Source organism: Patiria miniata, unplaced genomic scaffold (assembly GCF_015706575.1).
Source record: "Patiria miniata isolate m_02_andy unplaced genomic scaffold, ASM1570657v1 HiC_scaffold_9, whole genome shotgun sequence".
Classification (NCBI taxonomy): domain Eukaryota; kingdom Metazoa; phylum Echinodermata; class Asteroidea; order Valvatida; family Asterinidae; genus Patiria; species Patiria miniata.
The window spans coordinates 25,640,202-25,652,783 of NW_024037076.1; the positions used below are offsets into that span (position 1 = coordinate 25,640,202).

The 12,582-nt window shown below is 41.7% G+C and overlaps 1 protein-coding gene across 2 annotated transcripts in view; it reads left to right on the top strand.

Annotated features, from left to right (window-relative positions):
* The window catches only part of LOC119720118 (solute carrier family 28 member 3-like), a 31,833-nt gene extending 21,668 nt beyond the window's left edge, over positions 1 to 10,165 (top strand). For both annotated transcript variants that reach the window (XM_038189668.1, XM_038189669.1), the window contains exons 3-11: positions 1,225 to 1,520; positions 2,376 to 2,532; positions 3,429 to 3,623; positions 4,288 to 4,449; positions 5,382 to 5,638; positions 6,132 to 6,300; positions 6,687 to 6,845; positions 7,208 to 7,388; positions 8,334 to 10,165. In XM_038189668.1, coding sequence (XP_038045596.1) covers positions 1,225 to 1,520; positions 2,376 to 2,532; positions 3,429 to 3,623; positions 4,288 to 4,449; positions 5,382 to 5,638; positions 6,132 to 6,300; positions 6,687 to 6,845; positions 7,208 to 7,388; positions 8,334 to 8,425 — 1,668 coding nt within the window. In that variant the 3' untranslated portion in view covers positions 8,426 to 10,165. The remainder of the gene's footprint in view (positions 1 to 1,224; positions 1,521 to 2,375; positions 2,533 to 3,428; positions 3,624 to 4,287; positions 4,450 to 5,381; positions 5,639 to 6,131; positions 6,301 to 6,686; positions 6,846 to 7,207; positions 7,389 to 8,333) is intronic.
* Positions 10,166 to 12,582: the final 2,417 nt, after the last annotated feature.

Sequence of the window (12,582 nt, forward strand, 5' to 3'; positions counted from 1 at the left end):
AATCGGTACCAACAAATCCTTGGACATGGCAAAATTATGATTGGAAATAAAGTTAAATTTGTCACAGTGGCGCATCATCTTCAAGGACTGAAAACAATCTATTACGTATAGCCCTTCTCAGTAGGCGACCGTACTTTACAAAAAGGGCACTTGTAGTACAAAGAAGATACCGGTGACATTTTGACATCTATTATGAACTATATTCAACTTGTCATCTCTCCGTGGAATCTATCAAGTGTTTACACAGGCATGTATTAATGATACGCGGGACCATTGATACAAAAGTAAACTTTATTATCATCGAGTGTTTCAATCTGCGGTGATTTATAAAAGTTACCTGTATAAAAAGGTTTCCCGACACATCAGACATCACTTTAACCATTCATTACCGCCCATTTTTTCAGCAAATGGAATCGCCCGAGCGTCGTCTCGGCGCCAAATCCAGATAAACCACAATGGCCCGTCAGTAGAACAAAAAAAATGAGGTGCAAAATCTGCAACGAGCAGTTATTCTTTCGAATTCCTAAACGACCTCATTTTTCACGTTTAATCTTTTTGTTTTCTTCAAAAGTCAGCGTCTTATGTAAAGTCGTTAAAATTGGCTAATAAATTGCACCCTATCTTTTGGTTGGGATAGTCTGGTTCCCGGATCTTATAATTCTGACGATTTATAATGAGACGTCACGGAACCTGACTGTTTTAGGGGGGGGGGAGGAACTTGCAGATTTTGATGAACAATAGACAATATAGACCCGTGATGTCACGCCATTGTACAGACGCATATTTTATTGATATGCATACAATGTAAAGAAGTGCGGGCTGCATTTTTCATTTAGCATTTAGCAGCAGAATATTGATGAAAATTGCAACCTGAAATTACCTATGACTCCGTCAGACTTTGTCTGATTCCCATGCATATTCTATACATCATTGGAAAACTTGTTCAGTGTCCTTCCCAAAGAGCCCAAAACCCCATTTTTCAAAGATTGGCCCAAGTGACATGGCTTTGTGCTCGTGGGTCATATGGAGCCATGTTCGATAGCAGCCTACATGTATCAGCCAGAGAATAATGACACCATCCCACAAAAGTACAGAGCACATCTTGAAGTAGCCGTTTTCAGAGATATAAAAACTTAACAGCTTTGATCATTCGACCCAGTCATCGGAATACTATTGTCTGTGGATCGTAACTCAGCATTTTCTACTTTTTTTTTTCACCCCCAGCAAATCGACAGAGTCGACAAGGTAATCAAGGGCGCCCTCAAGTCACAATGGAAGCTGATCAAGTGGGTGATCTTCGGCGTTCTGATTGGTCTCTATGCAGCTTACGTCATCTACGCCGTCGTGTTGGACTTCCAGCGCGCGCTGGCGCTCTTCATCTTCTCCTTGCTGGCTCTGGCGTACGCCCTCTATCGGCTGGTGAAACACGTATTTGGGGCCAGACTGGTGTCTGCCGTAGTCGGCTGCAAGCAACAGAAATGCGGCTTGTTCCTCAAGGAGCGAAGGCTGATAATAAATTGGTATTTTGTTGAATAATGTCTTGTCAAGAAATCAAAGTTCCTAAGAAAGCACATGCATTGATATTAGCCTGAAGAAAGCCAAAGAAAGAAGACATTGAAGAAATTCTAAGTTGGGGGGGGGGGTCTATGGAGTGCGAGTCCATCGTAAAATCCACAGAATTAGGCAGAGACGAAGAAACCAAACCCACATATAGACCTGGTGGGGTTCGAACCAAAGACATGCGGTAGGAAACGAAAAAAAAACAACACTTGCACTGCAGCAACCTGCAATCACAGATATAGATGGTGTTGATATGCCACGAAGACGTTTTCCATGTTAGGTATTATGAAACAGAGGACTTCATTCAACAGTACCAAGAAAAAAGATAAGGACAAGAAAACCGTATAATCTGTTTCTACCGTTGTCTAATGCCGCTTTCACATTGACTTAATTTTGTAAAAAAGTGATCGTTATTACAGTCATTGCGGTTAATATACCGTGCGTCCGCACTTCATTTCATTCCTCAGAAAAACTAAAATGGTAATTCTTCCGCGACCCAGCTGACCCTGTAAAACATACCGCTGCTTCGACAAACTTACAGTCGACAAACTACAGTTTTCAGGCTTTCCACACTTGATATAATTTGGTTCAACTGACAACAGTCTTCGTAAACTTGACAATTACTGTCCGTTAGTTTTACCCAAACAAGTCAATAGCTAACATTGCTGAAGCTGAGAGTTGTTTTACCAACTTGTTTTTTTTCTTGGGTATTAATTATATGAAAATTGGTCATATCAAGAATCGTTTATCACTAATGAATTTCTAAAGCATGATACTGAACCAGGGATTCTTATACATAATTTTTTTTTTTGCAGTTTCATGTACATACTGTTCACGGGCATTCTCATCACGATGTGCGCCCTCAGCGGCGTGATCGACTCAGTCATCAGCGAACCGGAGCGCCTCAAGTCGCTGTTCGGTCTCTTCTGCATGCTGCTGTTCGGCTTCGTGTTCTCCAGGCAGCCTGGAATGGTGAGAAGTCTTGGACCTAGACCGATTCCCTTAGTGCAGATTTGAAATATGCAAACAACAACAATTAACTCTCTCTTTCTCTGCTTAGCTGACATAAGGCTGATATACCTCTTCCGTGTTAAGGTAAAGGATTCGCCGAAAGCACTTCACCGACTATGTTCGACATCAATTCAAATTTACAGGAGAGAGTTTTTTCCACTTTTTTTCGCACCTGTGCTTGAAGAACTGTTTTGAATATGAGGCGTAGGATCAGACTAGTTCAACTTTATCTCCAACTCCTTATTAAGATTGACCTTGGTGTTCTGGTGATATATGACTTGAGAAAATTGATAGAACGTGCACTCATTTCAGTACCAAAGAAGACATGTGTTGGGTTTGCTTCCACATGTGCCATAGGCCATAAGACTTACAATCTGGGCACCTGACCCCCGAACCAGACTAAATCGTAAAGGTGTTAGTTTGAGCGACAACACTATAGCTAACTCATAGTTCGACTAGCTTCGCTTGAACTCATGCTAGTCGACCATAGACTAGTCCAGACAACTATTCAGACCCAGCCTATCGTAGATGGTCGCATCGCGGGTTACCAATAGCCGCGTGCAACATGTGTACACACAACAGGGAGCCATGAGCGAGAAGCTGCGTGCGCTTTCCTTCACTAAGTCGCGCAAGGCATGGCGGGAACTAACATGGTGCAGCAAGATCGTACCTATGGGAACGAGGTTGACTACCGTTCGACTTAAGGCGATCAGAGGTTAATGCTGTTGCGCAGCCGCAACATAGGTCACAAATCAACCACTAGTCGACCAAAAGTCCAATATGCTGTGCACTTTTTAAAGTTGATGTCAAATTTCGGACAAATTAAACTGACAATTTGTGCGTCTTCTTGCTCCCAGATCAACTGGCGCACTGTCTTTTGGGGCCTCTGGCTCCAGATGTTCCTGGGCATCCTGATACTGAGGACGCAGCCTGGATACGACGTCTTCAACTGGCTCGGCGGGCATATCGAGACGTTTTTAAGTTACACCAATGCGGGGGCGGAGTTTGTGTTTGGCCCCGCCCCACTGTCGAACCACGAGATTCTGTTAATCGTAAGTAGAAATGGACAAGATTATGGAGAAACATGTCCTTATTCAAAATCGGTGTTTCACTTAACAACAGGTAAAGTACTTTTTTTGCACAATATCAATGTTTGTTGGTCTCAGAGGCAGTCAGCCTACAGTCTTCTCTGTATCTATCTTACTGGCCTACTGACCGACTGACTGGCTGCCTGCCTCACTCACTTACTGGCAAGGGGGTATTACTCTCGCTTAAGTCTAGCTATTGCCCAAAAGTTTGAAATGGGAATACCCCGTATTACGCCAATAGAATCATCACCAGCACACTCTCGCAAAAAGTGGTCCGGCCACCATTCTATACACAACCTCATTGGCCGGGGGTTTTGTGCGTAAACCTTATCAGTCAGCCGATCACACTCAATTGACTTCGGCAAAACCGCAAGTCCCATCATAAAGTATAAGTTAAACCGGACCATTTTTTTCTCAAGAGTGTGTTTCTAATGATGGGCCAAATCCAGACCATTGCGTATAGACATAGATATACATGGAAATACTTCATGTGAATAGCCATTCGGAATCGATTGGATAGAATTTTGTGCCCTCTGCCGGGGACCAGACTTAGTAGGGTTGTCTACTCTTGGTTTTGTCAGTGATAGAGAGGTAACAGTGCCACTGATATTGGTTCTCTTGTGTGAAGGTGCTACCGGTGATCATATTCACCAGTTGTGTCTTTGCTTTGCTGTACTACTGGGGTGTCATGCAAGCCCTGATTATGGCTCTTGCTATTCTCATGCACTTCACCATGGGCATCTCCGGAGCCGAGTCCTTTGCTACTGCCTCCAACATCTTCGTCGGCATGGTAAGGAAAACAGATCTCTATTGAAGAAGACCATTTAATAGCCATCCTGCCATGAGTTAAGCAATTTTTAACTTTATTTTCGACAGTATTTCTTTAAGAGACTTTCATCTTTCTAAACACCACGAAGTGCCATTCCTTGGTATCGGTGTCGAAAGTGCGTAAAATTCATCCATGATGGTTGGCAAGAGACTTTGTCCAAGTTGACGACACATTTTCACCCTCAATAAGGAGAGACGTATCTCCATTTTGCTGTGTGATGGAGTCCGTTTATTGATAAGTGTTTGTGAGAGTTTTCTTTAAATAAATCTTGAATTTTGCATTTTTATGCATTGATGGCCAACAGTTGCCAACCGCCGGTAGACAAAAACCTAAGATTTCAGAGGAAAGCTCGAGGATATATTGTGAGAGAGTACTCCGAGAAATACTTTGCTGTCAAGATACATACACACGTTTCTACTAAATTCACTTGGCATTCCAAAAGGAAAGTTTACTGACAAAAGTATGATGTGTAATAATCGTGACAGAACCTTTCACAAAAGGCTGCATATCGTCAGCACTACGAGATTTCCGCCGTTAATTTTTTTCGTGGTTAAAAGTGGAAATACCGTTTATTCAGACACTTGATTTGGCCGAGTGCCGATATACAACGATAAATCTTGGAACAGTAGTCTGGAGGAATAAACAATTTGTTTTATAGGAAGGTTAAATAACCAACATGTTTTGTTTTTATTTTTGATAACTTCTGCAAAACTGCTTAGTGACTGGATTGACCTGCAATATATAAATTAGAAAAGTTAGCGAGTATGACGGCTAGATCCTTGCAGGATCATTTGAAATTATCATAGGTTCGTGTTGTGCCGGACCAAGTTAAATTGAGTGATATTCTGATGACGAAAGACAGACCAACTCACCCTTTCCCGTGTTCGTTTCAGACTGTGGCGCCCCTGGCCATCAAGCCGTACCTGAACGACATGACGGAGTCGGAGATGCACGCCGTGATTGTCGGGGGCTTCGCTACTATTGCCGGCAGCGTGTTGGCCATTTTCATCTCCTTTGATATAAGCGCTTCCCACCTCCTGGCGGCGTCCTTCATGTCGGCTCCTGCTGCTCTTGTGACCTCCAAAATGTTTTACCCGGAAAGCAAGAAGCCAAAAACGGCTTCGATTTCCAACATCAAGACGGCCAAAGCGTATGTTGACTTGTGCTACAATCTTCTGTAGATAGTAAAAATATATAAGAATATTGAAATATCAACGAAGAATATTTAAAGCAATAGGCCCTAATAAAGTTCAGGAATCATCACAAAACATTCAAAACATGGTGCGGTCGCTTGCAACGAAAAGAAATTTGCAGTTCCTACCTTAAAACATACATGTATGTGCATTTTCGTGTCATATTGTTACTGTACTAGTCAGAAATTAAAGTCTTCGTTTTAGGATGCATGTAATTATATCTGTTGAATTTTCACAAAATAATGAAATAACGTCCCCGATATTTTAATTAAATTAATTTCGTGAGAGGGCCGACTTTTCGGTTTGCTGGTAAAAGATGTATACGTTAAACTGTATGATGCTCCTTTATACTGTTCGGGAAAATAAAGTTTGTAGACTGAATACCATTTATTGTGAAAACATCAAAACAGAAATAAAATTTATAAATTGCAAACAACCGTTTGATTGCAGAGTGGAAAACAACGCGTTAGAAGCCATGTATGTGGGTGCCATTGATGGGCTCAAGATCTGTGCCTACATCATCGGTAACCTCGTTGCCATTATCAGCGTTCTCGCCTTCGTCAACTCGGCACTAATGTGGCTCGGATCCCTTGTGAATATCGAGGATCTCAGTTTTCAGGTAAACCAGTAAATAATCTTCCCCCCACCTCCAAAACAGGTGTTAAAACTAATTTTCCTTTTGACTTGTTTCTTTATACATGTATATTTAACAATGATATTGCATTCCAAAACAGTGGCTTTCATCTTTGAAGTTAATCACCTTATCCGATCTCTACCTCCGCCAAAACCCACATCTACGGGGTTCGAAAGGCTTCGCCTATACTACTAACGTGATTTGTTTTACACAAAGGGCGGTAGGAGGCACCTGGTGTCAAAAAGTGTCCACTTCATTCTTTTCCCTTTTTTGATTTTGCGAAGATGTACGAAAATTGCAGGATTTTCAGCCCCCTTTCAGTTTCATTGACACTTTTTTTTTTATCCCAATGCCCATTTCTGTTCATTCAGCTGATTTGCCGGTACGTGCTGTATCCAATCCCCTGGCTGCTGGGCGTGGACGGTCCGGACTGCCTCATCGTGGCCGAGCTCATCGGCGTCAAGCTATTTCTCAACGAGATCGTGGCCTACGGCCAACTGTCCACCTACGTCAAAGAAGGGGTAGTCTCGGTAATGATCTGCACTGTGTAAAGCGACTTATGCGAGATGTTTCAGTGACATAGCACCCACTTTTGTTGAGGTGTGTCAATGAAAAGCGCCCTCTTTTGGTGAAAGCTACACAAGTCGATGAAGATCTGCGATGAGTACACGTAGAGTGATGTTACATCATCGTGACAAGAATAAAAGTTTTTCGCTATTTCTATTGCAGAAGTATTTTTAGGATTATGTTTATAGCCTCATGCTTATTACGATGCAATAATTTCAATGACATCTCTTTTTTTTCCCTTCAAAAAGTTCTAAAGAATGAATAAAATTGCTTTATTTGTATAACAGTTAACAGCCATTCCTGGTACTATTTTTTTTGATGACAGACTCGCTCGGAGGTTATCGCTACCTATGCGTTATGCGGCTTTGCCAACCTGGGCAGCATTGGGGTCATGATGGGCGGACTGATACCGCTGGTGCCGCATCGCAAGTCCGAGGTCTCACGGCTCTGCGTGAGGGCGCTCTTGGCGTCCTGCGTCGCCTTGTTCATGACGGCTTGCATTGCAGGTATTAAAAGCAAAAAAGGCAAAGAAACAAACTAACAAATACACGGGCATGCGTAGCCGATAGACCGACAAGCAAAACGACTACAAAACGACGCTCTGGACTCACCCTGACAAATATTGGAAAGCCCTCCCCGCAAACGACGAACGGTTTACGGTTTAACAGGTTGACGGTTAACAGTATCAAACTATACCGACAAGTACCGACAGGTGAAACAGACTTGACATGCACCGACAAACACGTATTCAACACGACGCCCAGTAATCCGTCAGACTACAAACACTGGGTACCGACAAGCACATGACTTCACATGTACCGATGTGTCCGACAGTATACCCTTAGTTAGACTTCCTCGAAAAGTTCTGAAGAGGATAGCCACCAAGTACAGAGTACCAAGTTTCAGTTAGACTATACCTCGAAGTACCCACACGCACAACAGACAACCGACACTAAATACCGACAAGCACAATGGACTGCATACCAGTACCGACAAGCTTTTATTGAATTTAACGTCGGGGAATCCGATAGTAAACCATTTCAGTCAGACTATACCTGGAAGTACCTACACGCACAACAGACTACCGACACTGAGTACCGACAACCACAGTCGACTACATACCAGTACCGACAATTACGTATTCCACATAACGTCAGGATACTCGGCAGTAACCATATCATACTACCAAGAACCGACACGCACAAACTACTACCGACAGGGATTAAACAAGTACCAATCGTAATCAAAACTATTCCAAATAGCTGAACGTATACAACTATCTTCCGATGACTATCAGACAATATGCACTTTTTAAAAGGCATTCACGATATCTGACAATAACCTATACCAGAATACCACATACATTCGCACGCCAACTTATACTGAGCCCCGGCCATTTAAATTGTCGTTTGGGATATGAACAAACATTTTACAACTGTTTCTTCTGCCAGGGCTGATGTATGACGAGAATAAGGTGTTCCAACCAATTTCGCCGGGCGGAGGGGGTAATTTGAATGCTACAGCAACGACCGCAGCTGTATAGCAACAACGTCAGCAATGCAAACGACATCCATAGACCTTTGATGTACACCGAAAGTGTGCAGTGAAGGTGAAGGTTGCACCGACAGTTTTCTCAAACGGATGGCAATTTTTGTCCCACAATGCACCGTAACATATATATTATCACCGCAAACTTCCGGACTGGCTGCTATCGGTAAAAGGGTCTATGATAACGTAAAACTGTGAATTAACATACTGTTGATAGGCCGTATATATTCACAGTCATGATGCGCCACACGATGTGCCAAATGGCATGACTTTGTTTACCGACAAATTGTTTCTACATGTATTGCTGTACTCAATTGTTGTGTATTACTCTAAGTTGATATTATTTGGAATTTACAAAATTATTATTTTTACGATGCTTACATAACATTGGGAGCGGCTTTTATTATTATACTATAAGTTCAGCATTTATTTGAAGTGGGGCTGAGGAGAATGTTTATCAAGATTGAATATTGAAGTTTATTAATCGATTAAGGTTCCGATTAGGAAAACCTTTGTACAGCTTGTTGATATGCGCTTTCAAATGACAGTAATCGCAAAAGTTCTTGATTGCAAACCGTACAATGCAGCACCGAGACTAGTAAATCGAGAGTGCGCCATCCAGCGGCTTAACTGGACATTTTTTTCAGGAGTTTCTATTGGAATACTGCGATGCGAGACCATCTCCGCGTATGTACTTTATAATCATAAAAGTAAAACAGAAAAATAATCTGTTTATTTATGTGATGTAGATGTGAGGTTTTTAAATTTTATACAGGGTCATAAAATATCGATCTATCTGCACAAAAACTGTTTATTATAAAAAAAAACCCGATAAGATTATAGAAAAGCCGAAAGTTAGTATTGGCGCATTTGTATTTTTATCGATAAATTGATAACTTTTGAAAAACGTCTATATTCAGAATAATGCCAAATGCAGTGTAGTCTATAATACAGTATTGTATTGCGGAACATAGTTTTTTATGCACGCATTCCATCCAATATGGATCATTGTTTGAGAAGTAAGAGTATATACAATGTAGCTTGTTTGCGTGCGTGTGTGAAATATGGAAGTGAAGTGTCTGTAAGGTTGGTTGTGTATTGTTAGACGGACATTAGTGTCAGATTGTCAACAGGACAAATTGTCAGAAGTCAACATTTTTCAGAAATATAGGTTGGAACAAAAAATCAGTGGATATAGTTTCTGTCAGGATGGAACTAGAAAATGAAAACCTTGTCGGCGTACTTGTCGTGTACACGAACCAGTCAGTATTTGTTTGAAGAGGCTTGGTGTGAATTTTTGGATGTGATTTTATTATGAACTTTTAACCAAATCGTTGTTTTGTTTCATTTGTTACTTTTTTTCTGTCACCTATTAATCACGCATGTTCACATTATAGATATGTTTTAACTATGGCCCCGCACTATGTATATGGCCCCGTATACGTATTTCTTTCTACAGTGAAAGCATTTCTTTCGGCATTTGTCGAACAAAATCCTTCAGGGAGTTACGCCGGGGCCATAGTAATGGACCGATCCATTCAATCCCATTAAGCCCCGCCCAATAGTGCTTGGACCATTCACAGCCGTGACAAATGTCGGACATGCGTGTACCAAAGTCCGGCACGTGGGCACGCGCGTATGACGCGCGCGGCTGGAATCCGGTTCGTTAGCAAAAACGTCATACACGCGCGCGCACCACTGATTACTATTACTAGCACCCATTGGATAAACACTCAAGTTGCGTTTGATTCCGGTTCCAATGGTTCCAATGCTATTTTAATGGCCAGTGGGCGTGGTTTTAACTGACGTCATACTAACGAACCGGATATGCAGTGTGGCATTAGAGAGGATCGGAGCACGTGTTGAATGCCCACGTGCGCAGTGGGCGTGGTTTAATGGATCGATATCTATCGTTCGTTACTGACTTCGTCATACACGCGCACGCACAATGAGTACAAGCGCCCATTGGCTAAACACTGAAGTATATCCACAGTGGACATATCGTCAAAGTGAAAAAAAATGTACTCATTCAAATTGAAACATGAAAACTCATCAGTCTCAGTGGCGTAACCACGGGGGGGGGGGGGGGGGGGGGGGGGGTGGCCCCCACACATTTTCCACCAGGTCCCCCCCCCCAAATACTGATAATGATCCTTTTTCTCCTTTTTTTTGGTAAGTTGCATTTTTTTTTCAGTTAGTCTAAGGCTTACTGTTTACAATATCTGATGTTCTTATGTCTTATGGGGCCCAACAGGAAACAACTGCAATAGGACGTTTGCGATATCATTCCCCCAATATATTCTGATGCCCCCTCCTGTGCCCCCCCCCCCCCCCCCCCCCCCACTAAAAAAAATCCTAGTTATACGCCACTGCTCAGTCTTTTTTAAACTCTGTGCGTGGTTTAAAATGTCACGTGCCACTCACTTTTCTTCGAATAGACCCTCATAAAACTGTCGAGTTCCGAGTAGTTGATAGAATACGTGTTGGAATACCAGAGCACGGGGTTTGCCGCAACTTCAATAGTGAGTTTCTGTTGAAGTAACCGGAATCGATTCCGAATAGTTTGGAAATGGAGCTCTATTTCTTTGGAAGTTGAGTCGTGATATCGCCAAATCGGGTATTTACGAATCTTTCGAGATTCGAGTTCGAGCACAAATTCTACGGCTTCCTTTGTATCATTCTTAATTCCTCGACAATGTATATTATTGTGTAATTAAACGAGTAACATAATATGTAAGTTTCTTGTAACGTTTTGTTTTGAATATCTCATATCGTTAAGTAAAATGTACCAAGAAAATGAAATTAACAAAAGAAGACTGAGTCAACTTCTTGATTTGAAGGATTTGTAAAGTTACAAACTTAGTTGGCTTCGAAATGTCCAGTCTCGTGTTTTAGGAAGCAACCAAAAAGACCCAGTAAAAATGGATGCAAAGGACAGGTGACCGCAATGGACAGGTTTAATGTGTGGTCTGATTTGAATCGTCCAAAGCAAGCGTCATACATTTATATCAATTTTCGGCGTGCAAATCGCAATTTGAACGTCCCAGATGTAAGGGAATGTAATTCAGTTGTCTCTCCTAAGCGGTACTATGTGTTATTACTTTGTTCCCGTTCTTTACCCTACGGGAACCAGTTGTGGTCGGGGGACCAGTGACCGTGCGTAACACCATTGCACGGTCCACCAACCCCTGGATGCATTAAACTTACATAGTTTTAGCTCTTAAGAAGAGGCCGCCTACCAGCGATGCGTGTCGCAATCCTGTGACTTATCCCGTTCCGTTATCGTTAACCCGTGCTTTTAAATCTGCTGCGCTTTGATCTTTCTTCGTGGTTCGTCTTCCGAGATGCGTAGAACCAATTACCCTTTTAATTAAATTCCATGGCTGGCCAAGATTTCAATGCATCATAAAAAAGGATAATTTGCATAGTAATTTGGATTAGTACATGGACAGGGGATGTATATTCATGGATCGAATTCAGAAGGGTTAAACTTTGAAGCAGGCATTGTATTATCATTTAGTTTTCTAAAGAAACGATTGAATAGAGTTCATTCATGATCATCGACTGATAGGCAAATATACCACCCTGTCTTAACCGACTTTGTGTAAGTGTTCGGACAGAAAGTAAATGATCATACTTTTTTTTGGGGGGGGATTGAGGTGGTTTTTTTTTTCAAATAGTACGTCAAAGTTGTATCTGACATTGTACCAGCATTGGTTGTCTGTATGCATCTGTTGGTGACATACCTTATGGCATATCAACAGAGTATACTTATATCATCGCATATTAGAGGAGTATAAGCCATAGCTCGGTATACCACCAGAGTATATCATGGTATCAGAGTATAATCACATCATGGCATAGCAGCAGAGTAGGCCTATACTTATATCATCGCATATTAGCCGAGTATACTTATGCTCATATCTTGGTATACCACCAGAGTATATCATGGTGAGTATACTTACATCATGGCATATCAGCGGAGTATACGTACCTTTATATCATCGTATATCAGCAGAGATGTGTCGTTACACATCAGCAGAGAACACTTTTATTATGGTATATCAACAGAGTATACTAATACATGTAATACTTATATCATGACATAATATCATCAGTACAAGTTAAATCATGACACGTGGTACGTCATCA